Below are 21411 nucleotides of genomic sequence, written 5' to 3' on the forward strand. Positions count from 1 at the left end.
AGTTCTGGATCAGGCCCCTTCCTCATCGCCACCGAGTGTAAATAAAGCCTCTGTTCCCTAAGCCCAACACGGACTAGGCCTCACACAGTGACAGAGAGGACGCATGACTCAGTGGACACACTCTGATCACAGGCTGTTGACGGCAGGCTCCCACGCTCATTAGCTGTGTGACTCTGGGAAGCAACTTCACCTTTCTGACCATTAAAACAGTACCTTTTGATCTTATCACATACAGGGGGCGCCTGGGTGGCTCAGTCGGTTAAGCATCCAACTCTTAATTTCAGCTCAAGTCACCATCTCACGGTTTTCGGGAGTTCGAGCCCCACGTCGGGCTCTGTGCGGACGGTGCAGAGGCTGCTTGGGATTCTCTCTCTGCCCCTCCCCCCCTGCTCGTGCTGTTTCCATCTCTCTCAAAATAAATACATAAACTGATTTAAACAGTTTTTGAAAGATGATCACATTCAAAGCAAAGAGCCCTGCTCTGTGCGGCTGAGATGGGAACAGACCTACAAGAGGAATGAATTTCGTCCAGAGGTTGTGAATTCTGGGACGAGCTAGGGTGACCTCATACCGTCAGATGTAGATACGGTGGCTTGAGCTGACCGTGGGGGCTGTCCCTCTGAGGAGTGGGTGAGTGTGTGTGATTCTACTTGCCCTGGTTAGTGTTTGATTTTTTTTTATTTCTGGGTGAAAAAAAAATTTTTTTTTAATGTTTATTTGTTTTTGAGACAGAGAGAGACAGAGCATGAGCGGGGGAGGGGCAGAGAGAGAGGGAGACACAGAATCGGAAACAGGCTCCAGGCTCTGAGCCGTCAGCACAGAGCCCGACGCGGGGCTCAGACCCACAAACGGTGAGATCGTGACCTGAGCCGAAGTCGGACGCTCAACCAACTGAGCCACCCAGGCGCCCCCATTTCTGGTTTTTTTTTTTTTTTTTTTTTTTTTAGTGTTTATTTATTTTAAGAGACAGAGAGAGAGTGAGAGCGAGCAGGAGGGGGCAGAGAGAGAGGGTGAGAGAGAATCCCAAGCAGGCTCCACGCTGTGAGGGCAGCACCCGACAGGGTGCTCAAACCCGTGAGATCATGACCTGAGCCGAAATCAAGAGTCCCACGCTTAGTCAGTTGAGCCACCCAGGCACCCCTGATTTTTTTTTTTTAATGGAGTTGAAGGTATGAGATGAAGCATACGTGTGATGGCAGTCAAGGGGTAGACGGTATGGAGGTAGTATATTTTTGCCCACTCAACCCATAGACCTTGTGTGCCATGCATTGGGTTGTGTCTGTCTCCAAAAGGCGTATTGGAATCCTAACTCCTGATACTGCAGAATATGGACCTTATGTGGACACAGGGTCTTTACAGAAAAAAAAAAAAAAAAAAAAAAAGCAAAACGCAGCCAGTAGGGCATCATCTGACTTTGGTCCAAGGCGGCCCTTGTGTGGGCATGGGCGCAGGCTCAAGAGACGCGTCTGTATCCAGCAGAGTCTCTCCCTTGGGGATTTGAAGTTAGAAACACAGGGAGGGTGGCTGGTTGGTTGTGGGCCCCACAGCTGAAGGGCCCGTGAGAGCCCGCGTGCAGCCATGTTGAGCCATATCCAAGAGGGACCAGAGAAACCCATGAGCACAGTGAACTGGACCCTGAGATGAAAAAGGTTGAGGGAGAGATGGAAAGCATCACTGTGCCCCCCGATGGCTCCCTGGCTCCTGTTTCGTCAAGGCCACTGGCCCTTACATTCCTGTCCAGATCCCAACCAGATTCCTCGAGACCCGGCCCTGACTCTGGTGCAGAAGGAACTCTCTGGGGACTGGGAAGCAGGAGGAAGCTGGGGACAGAGGGGACACCCAAGGTAGGAGGAGGGAGAGTGGCCTCGTGCCTTCTTCCCACTTCTTCTGGGTGCTTCTCTCTTCCTTTCTCCAAGTAGCTTGTGAGCCTTTGAAGAGCTCCTCTGTCTGGTTGCGAATTTGCCAAGCACAGGACGTGGGAAAAACGCGGGCCCAGGGAAATGCTTGTGGGGAGGCAGGATGGAGGGAGGGAGGGAAGAGAGAAGGAAAGAAGGAGGGAAGGAAGGAAGGGAGGGAGGAGGGAAGAGACAGATGTAGAAAGTGACTGGAAAAGAAAAAGGGACAGAAAGAACTGAAGAGAAATACAGGGACAGAGCCAGAGAGAGCAGGAGGACAGACAGACAAGGAGACACGGAGACACAGAGAGAAAGACGGAGGCAGGGAGAAAGAGACAGACAGGAATAGAAAACCACAGGAGCGACGGAGAGAGGGAGAGACAGGAGAGAGAGAAAAGGGCAGGCAGAAATGGATCGGCCGCACTCAGTCCAGCTCTGACCTCTGTGCCAATTCTGTGCCTCCAAGCGAGTCGCTCTCGGGATCATTCAGACCCGGTCTCTCGGTCTCAGACACAGCTCCATGAAGGAAGGAAGGGACAGGGTTGCTCTGGTTCCCTCTCTGTCCCCCGCAGCCCTCGGAAACAGGGCTGGACACACAGTAGGTGCTCGGGAAATGTGTGTAGAAGGAACGTGGGCCTCCACCTGTCAAGGATACTGGGAGAATGACCGTCATGATCACACCTGTTCGTCTCTGGGCTGGCCCTGAATGTGCCCTCGAAATTTGTTTCCCTCAGACAGAAAAGACAATAAGGCCAGCTTTGTTTGGGTGAAAAGGAAGGCAGAATGTTCTAGAACGGTGGCTGCCGTCTCTCAGCTTCCTTGGTGGTTCCTTCCTTCCTCACTTGGGACGGGAGATCGAGCCCCACCTCCCGCTCCGTGCTGGAGCCTGCTTAAGGTTCTCTCTCCCTCCCTCTGCCCCTCTCTGCCACTCTGGCTCTCTCAAAAAAAAAAAAAAAAAAAAAAAGAGGCTCAGAGACTAGCCAGAGAAGGGCCTGGGGGGCAAGCCCGGGCCAGGGCTGGGGCGGGGAGCTGGGCACAGGGAGACGGGGAGAGCAGCTGACCCCCCTGACATCTGTGGGGAGAGCTTGGGGAATGCCAGCAGCCAGCTTCTGGAAAGTGGGATCCCAGGGGGATCGGAAAGTCCGTCTCTGGGTCTGTCCTCAGTCCCTGTGTCTGTCCTCAGTCCCTGTACCGGCATCGGGCCCTTCAGGCCATCATCCAAGGAGGGAGGGGCAAGAGGAAAGGTCAAGAGTCCTTCCTTCATCCGTTTGGAGGCAGGAGGATTGGAGAACAGAAGGAGCCCCAACTTCGAAGGAGGAGCCCAGCCTGCGGGTCCTTCGGGAAAATGGGGCCACTGCTATCTGTCCAGAAGGCCCTTTAAGTGCTCTCTCTGGCTCTCTCACCCCAGGCTAAGCCTGGCCCACTGCGTCCTCTCCCCTCTGGAGCCTGGCCCCTGGTGCCAAGCCTCCCCCCATCTGTCCCCACACCCAGAGCTGGCCTTGCGCCTCCCCAGCTCACCGCCCTCCCAGGGCTTTCCACCTCCACCCAGCCAGGCTTCGCCACCAAGAAATAACCCCGTCTCCCCCCACCCCACCCCACCCCTGAAATTCGTACGTAAGCACACCTTTGGGGAAGAGCTTGGGGCACAAATGTGAGGCCACCACCTGGAAGTCCTCGACTTGATTCCCAGGACTGGAATGGAAGGGTGGGGGGTGGCTCGGGAGCCAGGGATCCCTGGGGCCACGGTGGGCCTGGAGGTGCGGGCGGCAGCAGCCTTGGGGACCCTGAGGACCCCTGGGTCCTGTGGGTGGGTCCTGCGACGCCGAGGTCGCAGGAGGTGGAGGTGGGGGGTGGCGGGGAGAGGCGAACAGGAAACTCTTGCACAGCAGGCCCTGCCCTGCACGGAGATTCTTAGGTAAGCTCCCGGAAACTGGTGACGGGAGGGAGGGAGCTGGTGGCCTGGGGCTGGGGAGGGGAGAGTGGAGGTGATGAGGGAGGTGCGGGCTCAGGTGGTCGATCGGCAGGGAAGGAAGGGGAGGAGAGCGGAGCGGGGCGGCGGCTGGGGCTCACGGGGAGATGAGACGACTGGGGTGCTGGGTGCAGAGGAGGTGGGCTCCTGGGCGGCGAGGGGTGGACCCTCTGCCGGCGGAGACCCCGGGGCGGGGGCGGGGCATCCCAGAGGGGATCCCTGAGTTCAAGTGCGTCCCAGCACTCGGCCCCGTGCGCGCGCTCTCGCCAGCGCGCAGCGGGTCGGGGAGAGCCTCTCCCCCTACACCCCCGCCCCACCTCGCCATCTCTCACCTGGTTCCGGCCGCAGGAATCCGGGGGCCGACGACGGGGCTGCTCGGCGAGCAGATCGGGGTGCTCACTCGTCGGAGATCGACCCTTCACTCAGAAATCTGAACCTCCCAGCACCCGGGTCCGGAAAACCCCGCCCAGGCTCTACTTGGCCTCCCCGAGCCGTAGGGGGGGAGGTGGGGGGCGGGGTTTAGGGAGCCAGGTGTGCCCGGCGCCCCACCTCCCACCCCACGTGACTGCTGGGACGCTGGCCCGGGAGGCCCCTCGGGAGGAGGCCGGCTGAGTCCAGCCCGGCCAGGCTCGTCCGGACTCAGCCCTGCCAGGGTCCTGGGTTTCTTTATTTGGGTCCCAACCGCAGCATTTACGTGGTCTGCTAACCTCCTTCTATCTTCGCCACCGGGTGAGTTCCGTGCGCTCAGCGGCCCTGTGGTGCAGGCGGAGATTCCGAGGCCCCGAGATGTGAAGTAACTCGCTCAAGGTCACACAGCTAGGAAGTGAGAGGAGCTAGGTTTCGAAACCGGGCTGGCCAGAATCTCGGATACACCCTGGCGAGCACCGACTCTTCTCACTCTCCCTGCTTTCAAAAAAAAGATTCTCTTAGGAAACGAAAATCCCCTAACCGTACATCACAGGGCCAGGCTATGCTTGTCTGCGGCCGCCAAAATCAAGTGCAAGATCCAGGAGGAATTTTCCAGGGGAGGGAGGAGCCCCCAACAGTCCTAACACTGAAAGACAACAGCTCCCCCCGGCTCCTGAGTGAGTGGACGGGAGGCCCCACCATCCATGGATCTCACCCTCCGCTCCTTCCCTGCAAAAAACGAAAACCATCTGGGGGCACCTGGGTGGCTCAGTCGGTTGAGCGACCAACTTGGACTTCAGCTCCTGATCTCGAGGTTTGCACGGTCGAGCCAGGTTCGTCGCTGACAGGGGGGAGCCTGCTTGGGATTCTCTCCCTCTCCCCTCCCCCCCCCCCACCTCTCTGCCCCTCCCTGCTTCATGCTTTCTCTCTCTCAAAATAAATAAAACAAACCTTTAAAAAAATCTGAATCGGATCAAGCCTCTCGGTGTGATCACCGGTTTTCAGAAAAACAGGGGGATAAAGTCGCCAGTGAATGGACACCACGAGGGTGCATTGAGCCAAGTCCAGAAGGTGGGACGGTCCACAGGACATATGACCCGGCTTCCCCAACACTGGAAGAAAAGGAACAAGCAAAGAGGAGGCTTGTAAGATATGCAAAGCAGATTCTGGGCTCCGAAACACAGAAACAGATTTTTCACCTATGTGGATCTCCGACAGGATGTTTAAAAGTCAACGGGGATGTGGGACACATCTCTATGTCACATTTATCAGCATTTATCCTTAGTCACTAAATGCCGTGGCCACATCGGACAACCCGTGTGACAACTAAACCTGCCCCACGGATGCCCAGAATGTCCCCCCTCCCCCCTGCCCCCCGGACAATACTCGCAAATTGAGGACGGCTGTTCTACCCCCTCAGGTCTCCTGTTTCAGGACCAGGGGCGGGCTGGGAAATGCTTAACAGCCGGCTCCCTGGGGCAAAAATAATCCCTGGTTGGTAGCATGTGGTGGAAATGGTAAAAATTTCGATTGTATAAATACCACCCCCCTCCCCCACCCCATGGCCAATGTCAAGCAACCAACATTGCATCTTAGAACACAGACTTGCAGAGAACATTGTTCTCTGACACCCCGCGTACAGACACAATACATGTAAATAACCCCAAGAGACAGATGATAGGAAAACCTACGAAAATAATCCGGGCAGGAGGAATTTCGAGCTTTGGTTTGACAAAATGTATTCGATTGTGATACATGCTCAAAAGTGTATTTGTTTTGTTTTGAACTTAACCAAAAAAATTCAAACTTAAAACAAAAATTTGGGGGGGGGATGTTTATTTATCTTGAAGGAGAGAGAGAGCGTGAGCAGGGGAGGGGCGGAGAGAGAGGGAGACAGAGAATCCGAAGCAGGCTCCAGGCTCTGAGCTGTCAGGGAAGAGCCTGCTTCGGATCTTCTCCTCTGCTTCCCCCCCCCTCCCCCACTTGCTCTCTCTCTCTCTCTCTCTCTAACATAAATAAACATTAAAAACAAAATTTTTTAAAAAAGTTATGTGTACACTCTATTTTAGCCTATTTTTTTTTGTTTTTAGAGAGAGAACACTTTTTTTTTAATGTTTCTTTTGAGAGAGAGAGAGAGTGAGTGAGCAGGGCAGGTGAGGATCCCAAGTAGGCTCCACACTGTCAGCACAGAGCCCGATGCGGGGCTCGAGCCCACGAGCCTCGAACCCTGAGGCACCCGGGGGCCGCTTGTGTGATTAGTTCTACGAAATTTCCAGAGTAGGCAAATCCACAAGCAGATCCGTTGCCGGGGGGTTGGGGAGGGGGAAATAGTGATTCCTGACGGGTACCGGCCTCTTTCCGAGGGAGTGGAAATGTTCTGTGATGGGATGGTCTGCCTCTCACACATGCCTGAGCCTGGCCTGTCCCAGGAGCCTCCGTTTATGTTCCTCCCACACTGCCCCTAGGCCCAGGTCCCAGCATCCCCTGTGTCTTGCTGTGACTTCGGACCCCAAGGCTCAGAAAGCAAAAGAGAGGGGCGCCCGGGTGGCTCAGTCGGTTGAGCGTCCGACGTTGGCTCAGGTCATGATCTCATGGTTTGTGGGTTCGAGCCCCGCGTCGGGCTCTGTTCTGACAGCTTGGAGCCTGGGGCCTGCTTCCGATTCTGTGTCTCCCTCTCTCTCTACCCCTACCCACACCCCCCCCTCCCGCTCATGCTCTGCCTCTCCCTCTCTCTCAAGAATAAATACACATTAAAATAGTAGTAGTAATAATAATCATAATAAATAATAATAATAAAGAAAGCCAAAGAGAAAAACCCAAGGTCACACACAGAAGGTGATACAGACACAGTTTGTAATCAAGTCACTGGCTCCCAAACCCCTGGGGCACCCTTCCCCGGCCAACTCCTTTGCCAGCTGGGGGCCAAGTTCAGGCCGACACTTCCTGAGCCACCAGGAACCCCCATAATCCTCTGTTCCTGGTCCCTCCCCAGGACATACTTTTATGTTCATTTTGCACCTTGAATAGTAATGAGACTAAAAATATCTGTAATGGCTGTAGGTCCCCTAAGGGCAGGAACTCTATCCACGTTCATCATTGCTCTACAACCATAACCGACTTAGTCCTTCCAACTGTGTGAGGTGGTCCCTAGCAGCTGAGGCCCAGAGAGGTGCAGTCACTTGCCCAAAGCCACCCGGCCTGTAAGTGGCGGAACTGGGATTTAAACCCTGAACCCGAAGCCTTTTTGTCTGTTTGTTTTGGCAGGCAGGCAATGACCAGTGACAGTGACTCTAACCCTCTCTGTCGTGGGTACCAACTGTAGACAAGATCCTGCACAAATACCTGCCACATTTCCGTAAACACTGATACACGTCCCCTTGGCATCCAGCCAACATGCCCTGAGGAAGCCCAGCCTGTCCTGCGGGAGACAGGCCACACAGAGGATGGCCGACAGTCCCAACCAAGTTCCCTGCTGAGCGCAGCCTTATGAGAGACCTCAGACGTCACACGGAGCGGCGAAACACCCAGTCGATCCACGCAATCGTGACAAATAATAAATTCGGCACTTAACGCCATTACATTTGGGGGACGGCTTGTTATGCAGCATTAGCTGACTGAAACACCTCCCGTTAAGGTGACAGTTCCCTGAGAGCAGGAACCATGTCCGTTTTGCTCCCTCGTGGGTCCCCACTGTCTAGAATGTCTCCTGGAAGATAGTAGGTGTCTATACATATTTGTGGAAGGAAGGAAGGAAGGAAGGAAGGAAGGAAGGAAGGAAGGAAGGAAGGAAGGGAGGGAGGAAGGGAGGGAGGGAGGAAGGGAGGAAGGGAGGGAGGAAGGGGTTTTCAGACCTCCATCTCCTGGGATGATGTCCATGAGACGTAGGTGCAGCTGACGACTGCCCACCAGCCTCTATGCGTATGATAAAGTGTTGGTGGGGGCACGTCTACCTCATTCCATGACCAGGGCCGGGGATGCCAGAATGAGGAGGAATCTTCGTTACCTGGCCAAGAATTTTCCCACACCCCGTGACTTTGGAACATTGTGCCAGACCCCTATGTAGGTAAACAGCTTGCTGATGAGTATCTGAGTCCGGGATGTGTTGCGGTTATTAACTGCGGGGTTAGAAGGGCCCTGGGCTGCATGTGGGATTTGTGGACGGGGCGGGGTGACCACACACAAAGGGGCATGGGGATTGCAGAGGGGAGGGTGAAACGCTGGAGCTCCCCCCACCTCCCGCCATCCATGGGCTCTGCATCAGTCAGGAGACACTCAGTGTAAGCTAAAGGGCGATTTCTTTTTTTTTTTTTTTTTTAATTTTTTTTTTAATGTTTTTTTTTATTTATTTTTGGGACAGAGAGAGACAGAGCATGAACGGGGGAGGGGCAGAGAGAGAGGGAGACACAGAATCGGAAACAGGCTCCAGGCTCCGAGCCATCAGCCCAGAGCCTGACGCGGGGCTCGAACTCACGGACTGCGAGATCGTGACCTGGCTGAAGTCGGACGCTTAACCGACTGCGCCACCCAGGCGCCCCTAAAGGGCGATTTCAAACCTTCTTCCAGCCTCCCCGGGAGGGCTCTGAGTGGCTCCCACCATTAAGGTTACCTGTGGCCTCTGCCATCAGACTGGGAGCCCTGTGGGGTGGAAACCAGGGCCAGGCCAACCCTAAGCTTTCCCCCGGGGCACAGAAAGAGGTGTTGGTAGGGGTACCTGGGTAGCTTAGTCATTAAGCGTCCGACTCTGATCTCAGGGTCGTGAGTTCAAGCCCTGCATCGGTGGGGAGCCTACTTAAAAAAATAAATAAATAAAAGGGGGCGTTGGTTGAATTTCTTCAAAATGTGTTATGGAACTGAAATTCAACAACATGCACAAAAGCAGACGGACCAGTACAACAAAGCCCCAAGCACCCAGCAGTCAGTTTTCAACTTGTGTTGCCAGCCTCCCTTGGTCTGTAGCTCAACTGGGCCTTCTCATTCCATCCCTGAACATTTCAGGGTGTTCCTCTGACTGGTAAGAATACTTCAAAATGAGGGGCGCCTGGGTGGCTCTGTCGGTTCAGCGTCCGACTTCGGCTCAGGTCATGATCTCGCGGTTCTTGAGTTCGAGCCCCGCCTCGGGCTCTGTGCTAACGGCCCAGAGCCTGGAGCCTGCTTCCGATTCTGTGTCTCCCTCTCTCTCTCTGCCCCTAACCCACTCACGCTCTGTCTCTCTCTCTCAAAAATAAACATTAAAAAATTTTTTAAATTAATTAAATAAAATTTTAACTGTAGAACAAACACCATGCTGTTACCAGCCCTACAATGAAGTCATTTCTGAATATCATAATATCCAAATTATAATTTCCCTGATGGTCTCAAAGCTGTCTTTTTTCTTTCCTCCTCTTCTTCTTCTTCTTCCTCCTCTTCCTCCTTTTATTTTATTTTTTATTTTTTTAATGTTTTCTTATTCTTTTTTTTTTATTGGAGGGGGCACCTGGATTAATGTTTACTTACTCTTGAGAGAGAGAGAGAGAGAGAGAGAGAGAGAGGGAGAGCACGAGCAGGGGAGGGGCAGAGAGAGAGGGAGACACAGAATCCGAAGCAGGCTCCAGGCTCCGAGCTGTCAGCACAGAGCCCGACGTGGGGCTTGAACTCATGATCTGTGAGATCATGAGCTTAGCGGATGTCAGACGCTTAACCCCCTAAGCCACCCAGGCGCCCCTTTCTTCCTCTTCCTTTTAACCACCACAAACACACCCTCGTGCAAAAGTGGAAATCCATGGGTCCCTGCTCTGGAGCCCCCACCCCCACCCCGCCCCGGGATGGCACCCTTTCCTCCGCGTGTGGTAACAGCTAACAGTCACTGCGCATGTCGCTGGGCCGGGCGTGGTTGATTTTTTAATCACAGTTTGGTTGAGCTCTAATTCTCAAACTATAAGATGTAAAGCAGACAAATCACTTGACGTATGCACTTCGGTGGCTTGTATTCGGTGGCCTTACGGATCAGTGGCTTGTAAACCAGAGTGGCTGTAGAGTCGTGCACACGTCCCCACTATCATTCTAGAACGTATTCATCCCCCCCAAAAGGAAGCCTGCACCCATTAGCGCTCACCAGCCATTGCCTCTCAACCCCCAGCCCCAGACAACGGCCAGTCTGTTTTCTGTCTCTGTGGAGTTGCCTTTTCTGGACATTTCATACAGTATGTGGTTGATTGGCCCGCTACAGTTTTATTGATTTATTTGATATTTTATAAACTGTAATATACGTATAATATATATTATATATATTTTTTATAAATATACATATAGTATATATAAATATATATATTTCAAGTTTATTTATGTATTGTGAGAGGTGGAGGCAGGGAGAGAGGAGCATGGGGGAGGAGAGAGAATCCCAAACAGGCTCTATGCTGTCAGCACAGAGCCCGATGCGGGGTTCGAACCCACGAACTAGGAGATCATGACCTGAGCCGAAATCAAGAGTCAGACACTTAACTGACTGAGCCTTCCAGGCACCCCCACCCCCATCCCCACCCGTGCTCCGGCCAGGTACTGTTTCAATCCTCAGAGAGGTGAAGTCCTTTGCCAAGGGTCACACAGCCAGCGGGTGTGGGAGCCTGACCTCCTCAGCCTGCGGCCAGAGCGAGAGCGTGTGCACTTAACCACTGCACTATGCGTCCCCTCTGAGTCACTACGTGTAACACGTTCCAAGTTGGGAACAGAGGCTTTATTTTCGATGGCGATGAGAAAGTGGTCTGATCTCCAGCCTGTGGGCCATAAGGCTGGGAATCTCAGGGGCATTAGCTGAGCTGTGAAGTGAACTTTAGTCTGCAACCCCCCAACCCCACCCCGGCTCCTTGCATTTGAGTCCCAGGCTGCCAGAGGGGAAGGTGACACCCTGGAGTCCATTTCTGGTCGGGCTCAACCCCTAGCCGTGTGACCCAAGGCGCCCAGACCCGCAGCTGGGTTGGCTCAACTCAGGTATAGGCGTCTGGTTGATAAGCCTGAGTTCTTTCTGGAAAGACAGCTTTCTGGGCTCTGAGGGTTTCGGGACGGTAGAGGACAAGCAGGGATGTTGGTGCTAGGTCGCCCCCTGTGGTGTGCCTGTATAGCCTCTACCGCTTCCGGCATTCAACCAGGTCACACCCTGCTTGACTCACCCCCCAGTGCTCTCCCCTTATGGCCACTGGGTTCCGTGATCTGACCCAGAACACGGGTCCTGGGCCACGGCAGCCTGTGTCTCTAATCTGCTGGTGCACGCAGTGAGGGGCCTGGCACCGGCTCGTGCTTGTCCAAGCCATTCAATTAATAAACCGGAAGCACCGTATCCGTTTCCCAAGGGTGCTGTTAACCGCACATTGTGTGCCTTTCAACAATGGAAAATCGTTCCCTCCCAGTCAGGGGCTAGAAGCTGATCTCTGCCTCCATCATCACATGGCGCTGTCCCCTCCTGTGTTGGTGTCACCTGCCACGTCGGAGGCAGGGCCCCCACCCTACCCCATCTTAACTAATTTATCTGCAAAGATCCTAATGTCCAAATAAGGGCACATTCGGAGATCCTGGGAGGAAGGCTTTCCGCCCACCCTTTTGGGGGACACAGTTCGACCCGTAACAAACACATACTGCGTGCTCCGTGCTGTTTGGGGTACTGGGCTTGCTGGTTCCTGCCCTGGGCTTCCCCCCATCCCCTGTGGGGGGGACAAGGTGGGAGGTCTTTGAGCTCAGGGCGGAGCTCAGCAAATATTTGTCGATTGAATTTCTGCCACTTATGGTTGACTGCTCGGCAGTTTCTGCTTTGGCCCTTAGGAACTAAAAGTCATTTATTTCCTTTTCCAAACCAGGGAACAGAGCTGGGTCCCCTTAGCATTTAGGTGAAACAGACGCAACTTGGAGTCTTGCTGTGCCACTCCACCCAGCTCCCCAGAAGCGGAAGCGAGCGGCGTCTGCTCTGCCTCCCAGCAGGGCTCCTTCCCAGCAGAGACGACCCGACCCGGGAGATAATGCGGGAGGGTGGCTGGGAGGATGGATCCTCCGAATCTGCCCCCAGTGCCAACATCGTCCCCAGGGTGTTCGAGAGAAGAGATAGGTGGGAAGCGGGCGCCGGGCCGCCTGTGGCTTTCCTCTGGGTCCCCGAAGTGAAGCCGGCGGGAAATATCACTTCATTGTTTTCTCGTCATCGTTTTCATTATTTTCTTCAGAACCAACTTGATTCTGACTGAGGACAGGTCATCGTGCCACTAAGCTGAGTGACTTCGGTGTCAGAGCCGCGTGGGTGTGGGGAGTGCTTTTGTGCGCTAGCAAAATTCTGGAGGCATCGCGCAGGGTCCCAACGCAGAGGGAACAGTCATGGGGGCAACGGGAGAGGGGTTTCCAAGGACGGTTTACAAGGGGAGGATGTAGGGAAACCGACAAAGAGATGTTACAGCTCCCGGGGCGGGGGCATCGACCTGGGGCGCAGTTACCACCCCAGGTCGGCAGGGACGGGCCTGGAGAATAAATACCCCGGCTTCGCTCTCCTTCCTCCCCTGATTTCTGGACTGTGATCCCACTGGCCTAAGCCAACCGGAGCCACAGGGCGAGGGAGCCCCTGGAAACGGTCTTTATTAGTCAGTGGGGACCGCGGCAGCAAAGAACCCCGGACTGGGGGCTGAAACAACGCGTGCCGCCTGAAGGCTGAAGGTCAGGGCGCCTGCCGCCCCGCCCCCGTGCCTGGTGAGAGCGCACTTCCCGATTTGCAGTCCGAGAGCCGAGCAAGATCATCTTTCTCGCGTCTCTTTCTTACCAGGGCACCGATCCCGGGGCGCGCCCGGGGGGTTCGGTCGGTTAGGCGTCCGACTTTAGCTCAGGTCATGAGTTCCAGCCCCGCATGGGGCTCTCTCAGGGCAGAGCCAGCTTCAAGTCTGCGGTCTCCCTCTCTCGCTCTCTCCGCCCGTCCCCCGCTTGCTCCCTCTCAAAAGTAAATAAACGTTAAAACAACAACAACAGGGGCATCGATCCTGTTACACCAGGGCTCCTCGCTCCTGAACGGATTGTCTCCCCCGCCAGCCCCACCCCCCCCAGGCCCCGCCTCCTGACACGAGCACGGTAGGGGGTTAGGGCTTCAACACAGGAACTGGGGAGGGACCCAAACATTCCGTCCTCAGCAGATGCCAGCAGGGCGGAGGAGGTTGGAGAGGAGATTTGGAGGAGCGGTAGGAAGGACCCCGGCACAGCCGTATTCTAGTGAAGGGGGACACACGGCCTCCGTTCACTTCTGTACTTTGCAATTGTCGCAGTTGGTAGCGGGCCACAGGTCACGGCTGAGATGCCTCTACCCTTCTGGCTTGAGTCTCTCCAAAGGGGACAATTTGGGAAAAGATCCAGACTCCGGTAAATGATCCTGAGGAGGAGGGACTGGCCTTGAGAGAACCGAAGAAACACACGGCATGGGAGGTGCCTGGATGGCTCCGTGGCCTAAGTATCTGGCTTTGGCTCAGGTCTCGATCTCTCTGTTTGTGAGTTCGAACCCCACATTGGGCTCGCTGCTGTGGGCTCAGAGGAACTCACTTTGGATCCACTGTCCCCCTCTCTCTGCCCCTCCCCCCGCTCCCTCTCTCAAAAATAAGTAAGTAAATAAAAACATTTACAAACATGAGGGTATCATCCCTTATGACTGGCGTCCTAACGAAGAGGAGGAAATTTGGACACAGACCTGTACAGAGGGGAGACAAAAAGGCAGGGAGAAGACGGTCATGTACAAGTCAGGAACACATCCTCCCTCACGGCCTTAGAAGGAACCAACCAGGGGGCGGCCGGCGGGGCTCAGTGGGTTGAGTGTCCGACTTCGACTCAGGTCATGATCTCGGGGTCCCTGACAGCTCAGAGCCCGGAGCCTGCTTCGGATTCTGTGTCTCCCTCTCTCTCTGCCCCTCCCCTGCTCACAGTCTGTCTCTGTCTCTCAATAATAAATAAACATTAAAAAAAAAAAAAAAAAAGAAAGAAAGAAAAGGAACCAACCAGCTGACCTTGTGGATCGGACTTCCAGCCTCCAGAGCCATCGGACAATCCGTGTCTGTGGTTTAAGCCACGACGTTTGTGGTACTTTGTTATGACGACTCTAGAAAACTAGTGTTACTCCCCCACCCCCCGCACTGTCTGCCTGCAGTGATCCCCCTGCTCTGGGGGATCCTAACCTGCTGCGGTCCCCTCCCACCGTGCACCAGGGCTGCGCTGTGTGATCAATGGAATACGGCAGAAGTGGCCGTGTGTGGCTTGGGTGGGCTGGGCCGTGAAGGCATGGCAGTTTCCACCTTGGTCTCTTGGTTTCTCTCTAGGGAGGAATCCAGCGGCCTTGAGGCTCACGCAGCCCCACAGAGGCCCACATCTCGAGGATATGACCGAGAGCCAAAAGCCCAGGAAACTTCTAGCCGTGGAAGCCGATCCCCCCGGCCCCAGGAGGACCTTCAGATGACTGGCCTTTGCCGACACCTGGCAGGCAGAACCATCCAGCTACACGGCTCCAGAATTCCTGACCCACACACACTGTACGAGGTGATAAATTACTGTAGTTATTTTAAGCCACTATGTTTTGGAGTAAATTTGCTAAGCAGCAGTAGACGGCTCACATAGAACCTCCCTCCCGGCTCCCCTCCCCTTCCTCGGGAACCTCCTTCGGCTTTTCTTTAGTATCCCTGACCCTCAGCCCCAGACCATGATGCCTCCATCTGGACTGAAGGAAGTAAATTGGGGTCAAAATGGCTCTGGGGAGATACAATGTGATTAATATGTGAAAACAAATTTGTTCAACCTCAGAAGCATGCCAAGAAATGGGGATTCAGGGGCGCCTGGGTGGCCCTGTCAGCTGGGCGTCCGACTTTGGCTCAGGTCATGGTCTCACGGTTTGTGGGTTCAAGCCCCGCGTCGGGCTCTGTGCTGGCAGCTCGGAGCCTGTGGCCTGCTTCGGATTCCGTGTCTCCCTCTCTCTCTGCCCCTCCCCTGCTCGTGCCCCGTCTCCCTCGCTCTTTCAAAAATAAATAAGCATTAAAAATTTTTGTTTTAAAAAATCAATAAACTTTGAAAAAAAAAGATTTTTTAAAATTAATTATTATTATTTTTTTACTATCCAGAAAGGAGTGATACACCGGTAAAAGATACTGGGATCTCCATACTTCTAAACATGCTGAATACCAGAAAACCTGTATTACGATCATTTCATCCAACTTCTGTCCACACAGGGGTTTCTCAGAGTGGCTTTGAGTCCTGGGAGTGTTGTGAGGCCCCCACCCCATGCCCACCCCCATTTCCGGGGACTTCTCTGCTCCTCCGAGGGCGTCTCCCTGAGATTTACCCTCTCAGATCCTGGCTTCCCTCACATCCTTACACGATAAGGCCTCAGGAAACCCAAAGCCTGAATTCTTAGCTGCCTTTGACTTGAGGGCAGGAATGGCTTCACCAAACCAAACCCTCTCAGGAGGCAGGGGCAAAATAGTCTGGGCTTATGCTCAAAATGTTTCCGTCTTAAAGCAGCACAACGGTTCAGGGGACGCCACGCACACGCCCGTTAGCGGCCAATACTCACCGCGAGTTTTCAAGGCACCGAATGGACTTGCTGGGTTCTTGCGAGGAGCCGCTGAGGGAAGTCCTGTATTATGTTCTGCACGTGGCCCGCAAAGGCACAGAGAGGTTAAGTCACTTGGTCGAGGCCGCCCAGCTCAGCGGCAGAGCTGTCGGGAGGCAGGCCGTGGGTGCCTGATTCTGGGCCCGCCTGCCGACCCGAGGGCCAGGGAGGCGCGTGCGGGGCTAGGGGCTGTTCTCTCTGGCCTGGCCAAGGTCAGCAGCGATGCCCATCCACTCCGGCAGGAAGGCGGCTTGGGGCTTAAAGATCCAACGGAAGGGGGAGTGCGGGAGGGTGAAATTGGCCAGGTAGATGGTGTCCCCACCCGCCAGGTAGGCGGCCCAGATCCCGAACGTGCCCACGGTGATGGCGCTGTGGTTGCACTGCGTGAGCAACGCGAAATCCTTGGCCGGCGAGCCCTGAAGGCCATTGCCGGCCAACATGACGTCGCCGCGGGAGGCGTCGATGTTCTCGCGGCACCAGGCCATGCCGTTGCTGGCGACCACGAAGACCGGGGCGCGGTGGCGGGCCCGGAACCAGCCCAGGGCCCGCTCCAGGTACCCGCGGTCGGCGACCACGCCCTTCCACACGCGGGGCATGACGTGCACGTAGTCGCCGCGGCGCACGTGGACGCCCACGAAGGTGCCCGGCCGCCGCCCGCCCACCCGCAGCCGCCGCAGAAACGCCTGGGCCTCCTCCCGCACGTGGTCGTGCAGGGTGAACTCCCGCCGGATCTCGTCGCGCACGTGGTGGTAGAAGGTCCAGGAGCAGGGGTAGCCGGTGAGGCGCACGTACTCCCCCGGGATGTGGCGGTAGCGGTCCTCCATCCAGTCGTTCAGGGGGTAGTTCCGCCAGGGGATCCTGCCGGCCGCCGCGTGGTGCAGGACGGGGAGGCTGATCCGGAAGATGGGCGCCAGCGTGCTGTGCATCTCGGCCGGGATGAAGGCGGGCCGCCCGTTCATCTTGGCCAGGGCGTACAGGGTGGCGTACTCCCCCATCTGGTTCCCCAGGCGCCCTTGGGCGTTGATGGTGAACATGCCGCCCCGGGGCAAGATCTGGGGAGCAGGACGACGCGGCCCGAGTAGGCCCAGGGACCGGGCACCACGGCCAGGCGCCAGTGGCAGTGGAAGACAGTAGACGCCACGAAGATGATGAAGAGGAAGTAGACGGTGCAGAAGGGCAAGTGGCCCAGGATCTCGCGATGGCTGCGGGGAGGAGGGAGGACCCGGTCAGGACGGGCGGGCAGGCGCACGTGGGTCTCACTCACCCTCGAATCGTTCATTCCTCACACAACTCATCCCAGCCTGTCTAGCGGCGTCCGGCGTGTCCTGACCCGCTTTCTGTTCTCTTCTGTATCTGCGGTTTCCCTGTGGCCATTCCAGCGGCCACAGCTCAGGAGTCTCATGGGCCCGTGTGGGAGGAAGCCCTGGATTGCGGGAGGGGGGCCCCCCACTCTTCATCATCTGGCTTTTGTCCTCCCCAGCTCCAGGCATCCCATCTCTCCCCCCGCCAGCTCTCCTCAAACGTCAGGGTGCTGTGGGCCTTGCCTCAGCTCTCCTCCTCCTCCCATATTCCGGGGCTCCTCACTTTATTAATCTGACCCCTGTGGGAAATCTGAGCACTCCTGGGCCCTCTTCAAACATCGCTTGTTCAGCGTGGGTCCCCAGCAAGGTCAGCTGGCTCTTCCACAGCAAGGCTAGGTGTGACCTCACATTCCACCGGGGTGTACGAGAAGTGCCCTGCCCACTGCTCTGGTTTCCAAAGGCGGAGCCCTTCTGCTCACGTGCCTCCTGACAACTCTGTCCCAATCCTTATCACACCAGCTGCCAGCTCGGGGCCTGCCTGGGGGGTCCTACATGGAGGACTCAGGTCTCAGGCTCTAGCCAGCTTGTGGGGCTGGCCAGGTCCCAAAGGCAGAGGGGGTGAGCGGAGCCGGGACTAGAGCCTGGGCTACCGGGGAAGAGGGAGCCGCTCGGGACAAAGGTACCCACCACCCAGGCGTGTGACCCGTGCAGCGACCCACGGCCTGCACTCAAAAGGACCCCGCGCTTCACCTGGCTGGCTCAGTTGGTACAGCGTGCAACTCTTGATCGTGGGGTTGTGAGTGTGAGCCCCGTGTTGGGTGCGGAGTTTACTTGTTTTAAAAAAAACAAACCGGGGGTGGGGGGTGCTGCACTTGGTTTAGTGCTCTGGTCTCACCAGCTACAAATTATCAATAAATGTGAACAAGGCCCCCCTGTTTTCCCTGTTCCACTGGGCTCTGCACACCAGGCAGCCGGCCCTGCAGCCACCCGCTTCCAGGAATCTCAAGAGCTCCCTCTCCTGGCTTTCTCTCAGCCTGAACAACTAGAAAGCCACAGAAAAACAGCAAATTAAGGCTGCTGCTTCTGTGCTTCCTGCCACACACCAGGCACTGGCCCCTGAGACTTACCATCTCAGTCCGCAATTCCTTGTTGGCCACTTTCCTACAGTTGGGTGGCCAACCCCCCACCCGAATTGAACTCATCCGGGGACAAAACATGGCCTGAACTGACCCGCGGCTATTTGTAGACTTTGCTCAATGTGATGTCCGTGCGCTTTGCTACAGAAACAGTAACGTTAGGAGTGGCTGGTTGGCTCAGTCGGTTAAGCGTCTGACCTCGGCTCAGGTCACGATCTCCAGGTTTGTGAGTTCGAGTCCCGCGTCGGGCTCTGCGCTGACAGCTCAGGGCCCGAAGCCTGCTTCGAATTCTGTGTCTCCCTCTCTCTTCCCCTCCTCCGCTTTCACTGTCTCCGTCTGTCTCAAAAATCAATACACATTGAAAGAAAGAAAGAAAGAAAGAAAGAAAGAAAGAAAGAAAGAAAGAAAGAAAGAAAGAAAGAGAAAGAAAAGAAAGAAAGAGTTGGATTATGGGATGCTGCCCAGATCCTGCAGGGGAGCTACCTAACATACAGTCTAGGGACCCCATTATGGTGCCAACACACAGGTTCTGAAACGTGTCTGGTCTAAAGAGTTTCAGAGTTTCAGAGAGGAAACCGAAAGCCTGTCTTCACTCATTTAATCCTCTTGATCTCCTGCGAGGAAGGCACACTGTTATGCTCATTTAACAGATGAGGGCACCCGGGCACAGGGAGGTTGAGAAACCTGCTTTAGGGGCGCCTGGGCGGCTCGGACTCTTGGTTTCGGCTCAGGTCGGGATCTCACGGTTTGTGGGTGTGAGCCCCGCATCGGGTTCCGCGCTGGCAGTGGGGAGCCTGCACGGGATTCTCTGTCTCTCTCTCTCTCTCTCTGTCCCTCCCCCACACACACACACACTCACTCTCTAAATAATTTTTTTTTTTTTTCAACATTTTTAATTTATTTTTGGGACAGAGAGAGACAGAGCATGAACGGGGGAGGGGCAGAGAGAGAGGGAGACACAGAATCGGAAGCAGGCTCCAGGCTCCGAGCCATCAGCCCAGAGCCCGACGCGGGGCTCGAACTCACGGACCGCGAGATCGTGACCTGGCTGAAGTCGGACGCTTAACCGACTGCGCCACCCAGGCGCCCCACTCACTCTCTAAATAAATAAATAAATAAATAAATAAATAAATAAACAAATAAATATTAAAAAAAAAAAAGAAAAGAAAAGAAAAAGAAACCTGCTTTAGGTCATGCAGCTAGGAGAGAGGCAGAGCGTGAATCTGAACCCAGGCCGTGTGGCTCCGGAATCTGTGCTGTCAGTCACTGTCCTGGATTTTTCGAGAATTCCTCAGGGAGAGCCCTCAGTCGCACACTCTCAGTCCAGCCAGACGTGGAATGTGACCTGCCTTGCCTTGTGGGGCCTCTGCCGTGTCTGGGCCGCCCAGGTAGGGGCAAAAGATCTCCGCAAGCCCAGAGCTGTGGGTCCCACACTGCAGGGCTGAGCTGTGCCCTGGGGGGGTGGGGGTGGGGGTTCTTCTGCTTCCTCCTCTCTGGGGATGAAAGTGCCCAATACTTGAGGAACCCCTTCTCCTAAATAAATAAATAAGTAAATAAGTAAATAAGTAAATAAGTAAGTAAGTAAGTACTATGAAAACCAAAAGCGAGGAAGAAAGCCTCCCTCCAGGTCACATTACTTTAAGAAACTTCTTGTCCCCGGATGGGGAGGAAAGTAAAATGCGACCTAAACTTCCTGGAATTTTCTCTGGCAGCCAAACTAGCCTTTTGCACTGGCCTTGCCCTCTGCCCGCGTCGCTCCGGCCCCCACGATGATGCTCTGATGCTCGGGTGGCTTGCGGTGTGTCCCCACCGCTTTCGGGTCTCAGCCTGGATGTCCCCTCCACGGACCCCCACCCCCCCACCCCCACCTCCCTGCTCGCTTTTGTTCCGCAGCGCTCGCCACCTTCCTCGCCACCTTCCGCCATCCTCTGGAGCAGAATTACTTACTACTTGTCCGAAGCGATCGCTCTTCTCTCTGGACTGTAAGCCTGACTGACAAGGGCGGGGAGGTTTATAGGAGTTCGCGGTGGTAGCTTCAGCGGGGTGTCTGCACACAGGAGGGACTCTGGGGCGCACTTTCGGGATGGATTCGTGCAGTGATGTTACCCTGTCGCTCACACCGCCGTCCCAGAACCGGTATGCGCCCTGTGATCTAGGGGGGTCTCTGCCCCCAATCTCCTTCTCTCGCGGTTAACTGCTCCTCCCGGCTTAATTTCAAATCCGATGTCCTTCTCCTGGCTCCCGGCTCGTGCTGGCGGGTGAGGAGGGCCACCCGGAACGAGAATCACACACCCCCTTGGCTGTGCTCTCCCGACCCCAGGACAGGGTCCCACCAGCGGACCCCCAAATCCCTGTCAGGGTCGGGTCCACGCGGCGCCGAAAAGAAGGCACTCAAGGGCGCGGCAGCAAATATCTGTGCCCTATCCTCTCGAGACTCCCCCGCCCCAGCTTTTCTCAGCGGGAAGTGAAGGAGAGCCTTATTTTTCTAGTCAAAACCCATCGGGTTGGCAGTCACATCAGCATGACAATTTCGGTGAGTGAAGTGTTGAGGCCTCGCAGGAAAGGCCTTTCCGGCTTTGAGCTGGGGTCCCTGCTTCCTCCCTCCAACGCCAGGTCGCCAGGTCCTAGGTCGAGGGACTCTTATCCCCTCTCCTCCTTCCCCACCCACCATCTCAGAAAGCAGCCCAATTCTTTGGGTTGCCCGGTGGCTGTCCAGATCCCCCCCAAAGCACCGATTTTTGAGGTTTGAAAGTGACTGACCTTCATCCTCAGTTCACCCACAGCTGACAGAAGGTTCCAGAGGGGAGGAGACTCTGGCTGGGGGTCCCCCTTCAGTGTGGGCAGGGGCCGCCCTGAAGCCGCCTGGCCGGTCAGCCCCTTCCCTTCCCCATCGATCGCACCACCACGTGGTGGGCTCAGCCCGGGCTGACTGCCTGCCCTTGGGAGTCCTGGGGCAGGGGTCTAAGTGTGAGTGCGGTGGGGACCCGAGACCCGGGAAGGCCCACCTGGCCGGCTGTCCCATCCTACCTGCCTTGAGCCTCCTGGGCCAGCCTGCTCGGGGCTGCCCCCCTCGGGCGATGTCCTTGGCGCTCCACATAGTCCTGGGTGGCGGGCTGGCCGGGGT

The 21411-nt window shown here is 55.7% G+C and overlaps 2 protein-coding genes across 4 annotated transcripts in view; both read right to left on the reverse strand.

Moving 5' to 3' along the window:
- FUT2 (fucosyltransferase 2) overlaps positions 1–21388 on the reverse strand; it is a 27168-nt gene extending 5780 nt beyond the window's left edge. For 2 of the 3 annotated variants that reach the window (XM_058708166.1, XM_058708163.1), the window contains exons 1-3: positions 15812–15926; positions 5224–5384; positions 4197–4680 (exon numbers count right to left, since the gene is read on the reverse strand). The gene's annotated coding sequence lies outside the window, so the exon portion shown is untranslated. Of the gene's footprint in view, positions 1–4196; positions 4681–5223; positions 5385–15811; positions 15927–21314 lie in introns of those variants that run through there. The other variant, XM_058708164.1, reaches the window with a different exon arrangement.
- On the reverse strand, positions 16025–21410 carry LOC131499793 (galactoside alpha-(1,2)-fucosyltransferase 2-like). Its single transcript, XM_058708148.1, is given in 4 exon segments — positions 16025–16901; positions 16904–17052; positions 20235–20334; positions 21315–21410. Coding segments are annotated over 4 exon segments (1188 nt in total). The 5' UTR covers positions 21385–21410; the 3' UTR covers positions 16025–16032.
- Between the last annotated feature and the right edge of the window lies 1 nt (position 21411).

Source organism: Neofelis nebulosa, chromosome 17 (assembly GCF_028018385.1).
Source record: "Neofelis nebulosa isolate mNeoNeb1 chromosome 17, mNeoNeb1.pri, whole genome shotgun sequence".
NCBI classification, from domain to species: domain Eukaryota; kingdom Metazoa; phylum Chordata; class Mammalia; order Carnivora; family Felidae; genus Neofelis; species Neofelis nebulosa.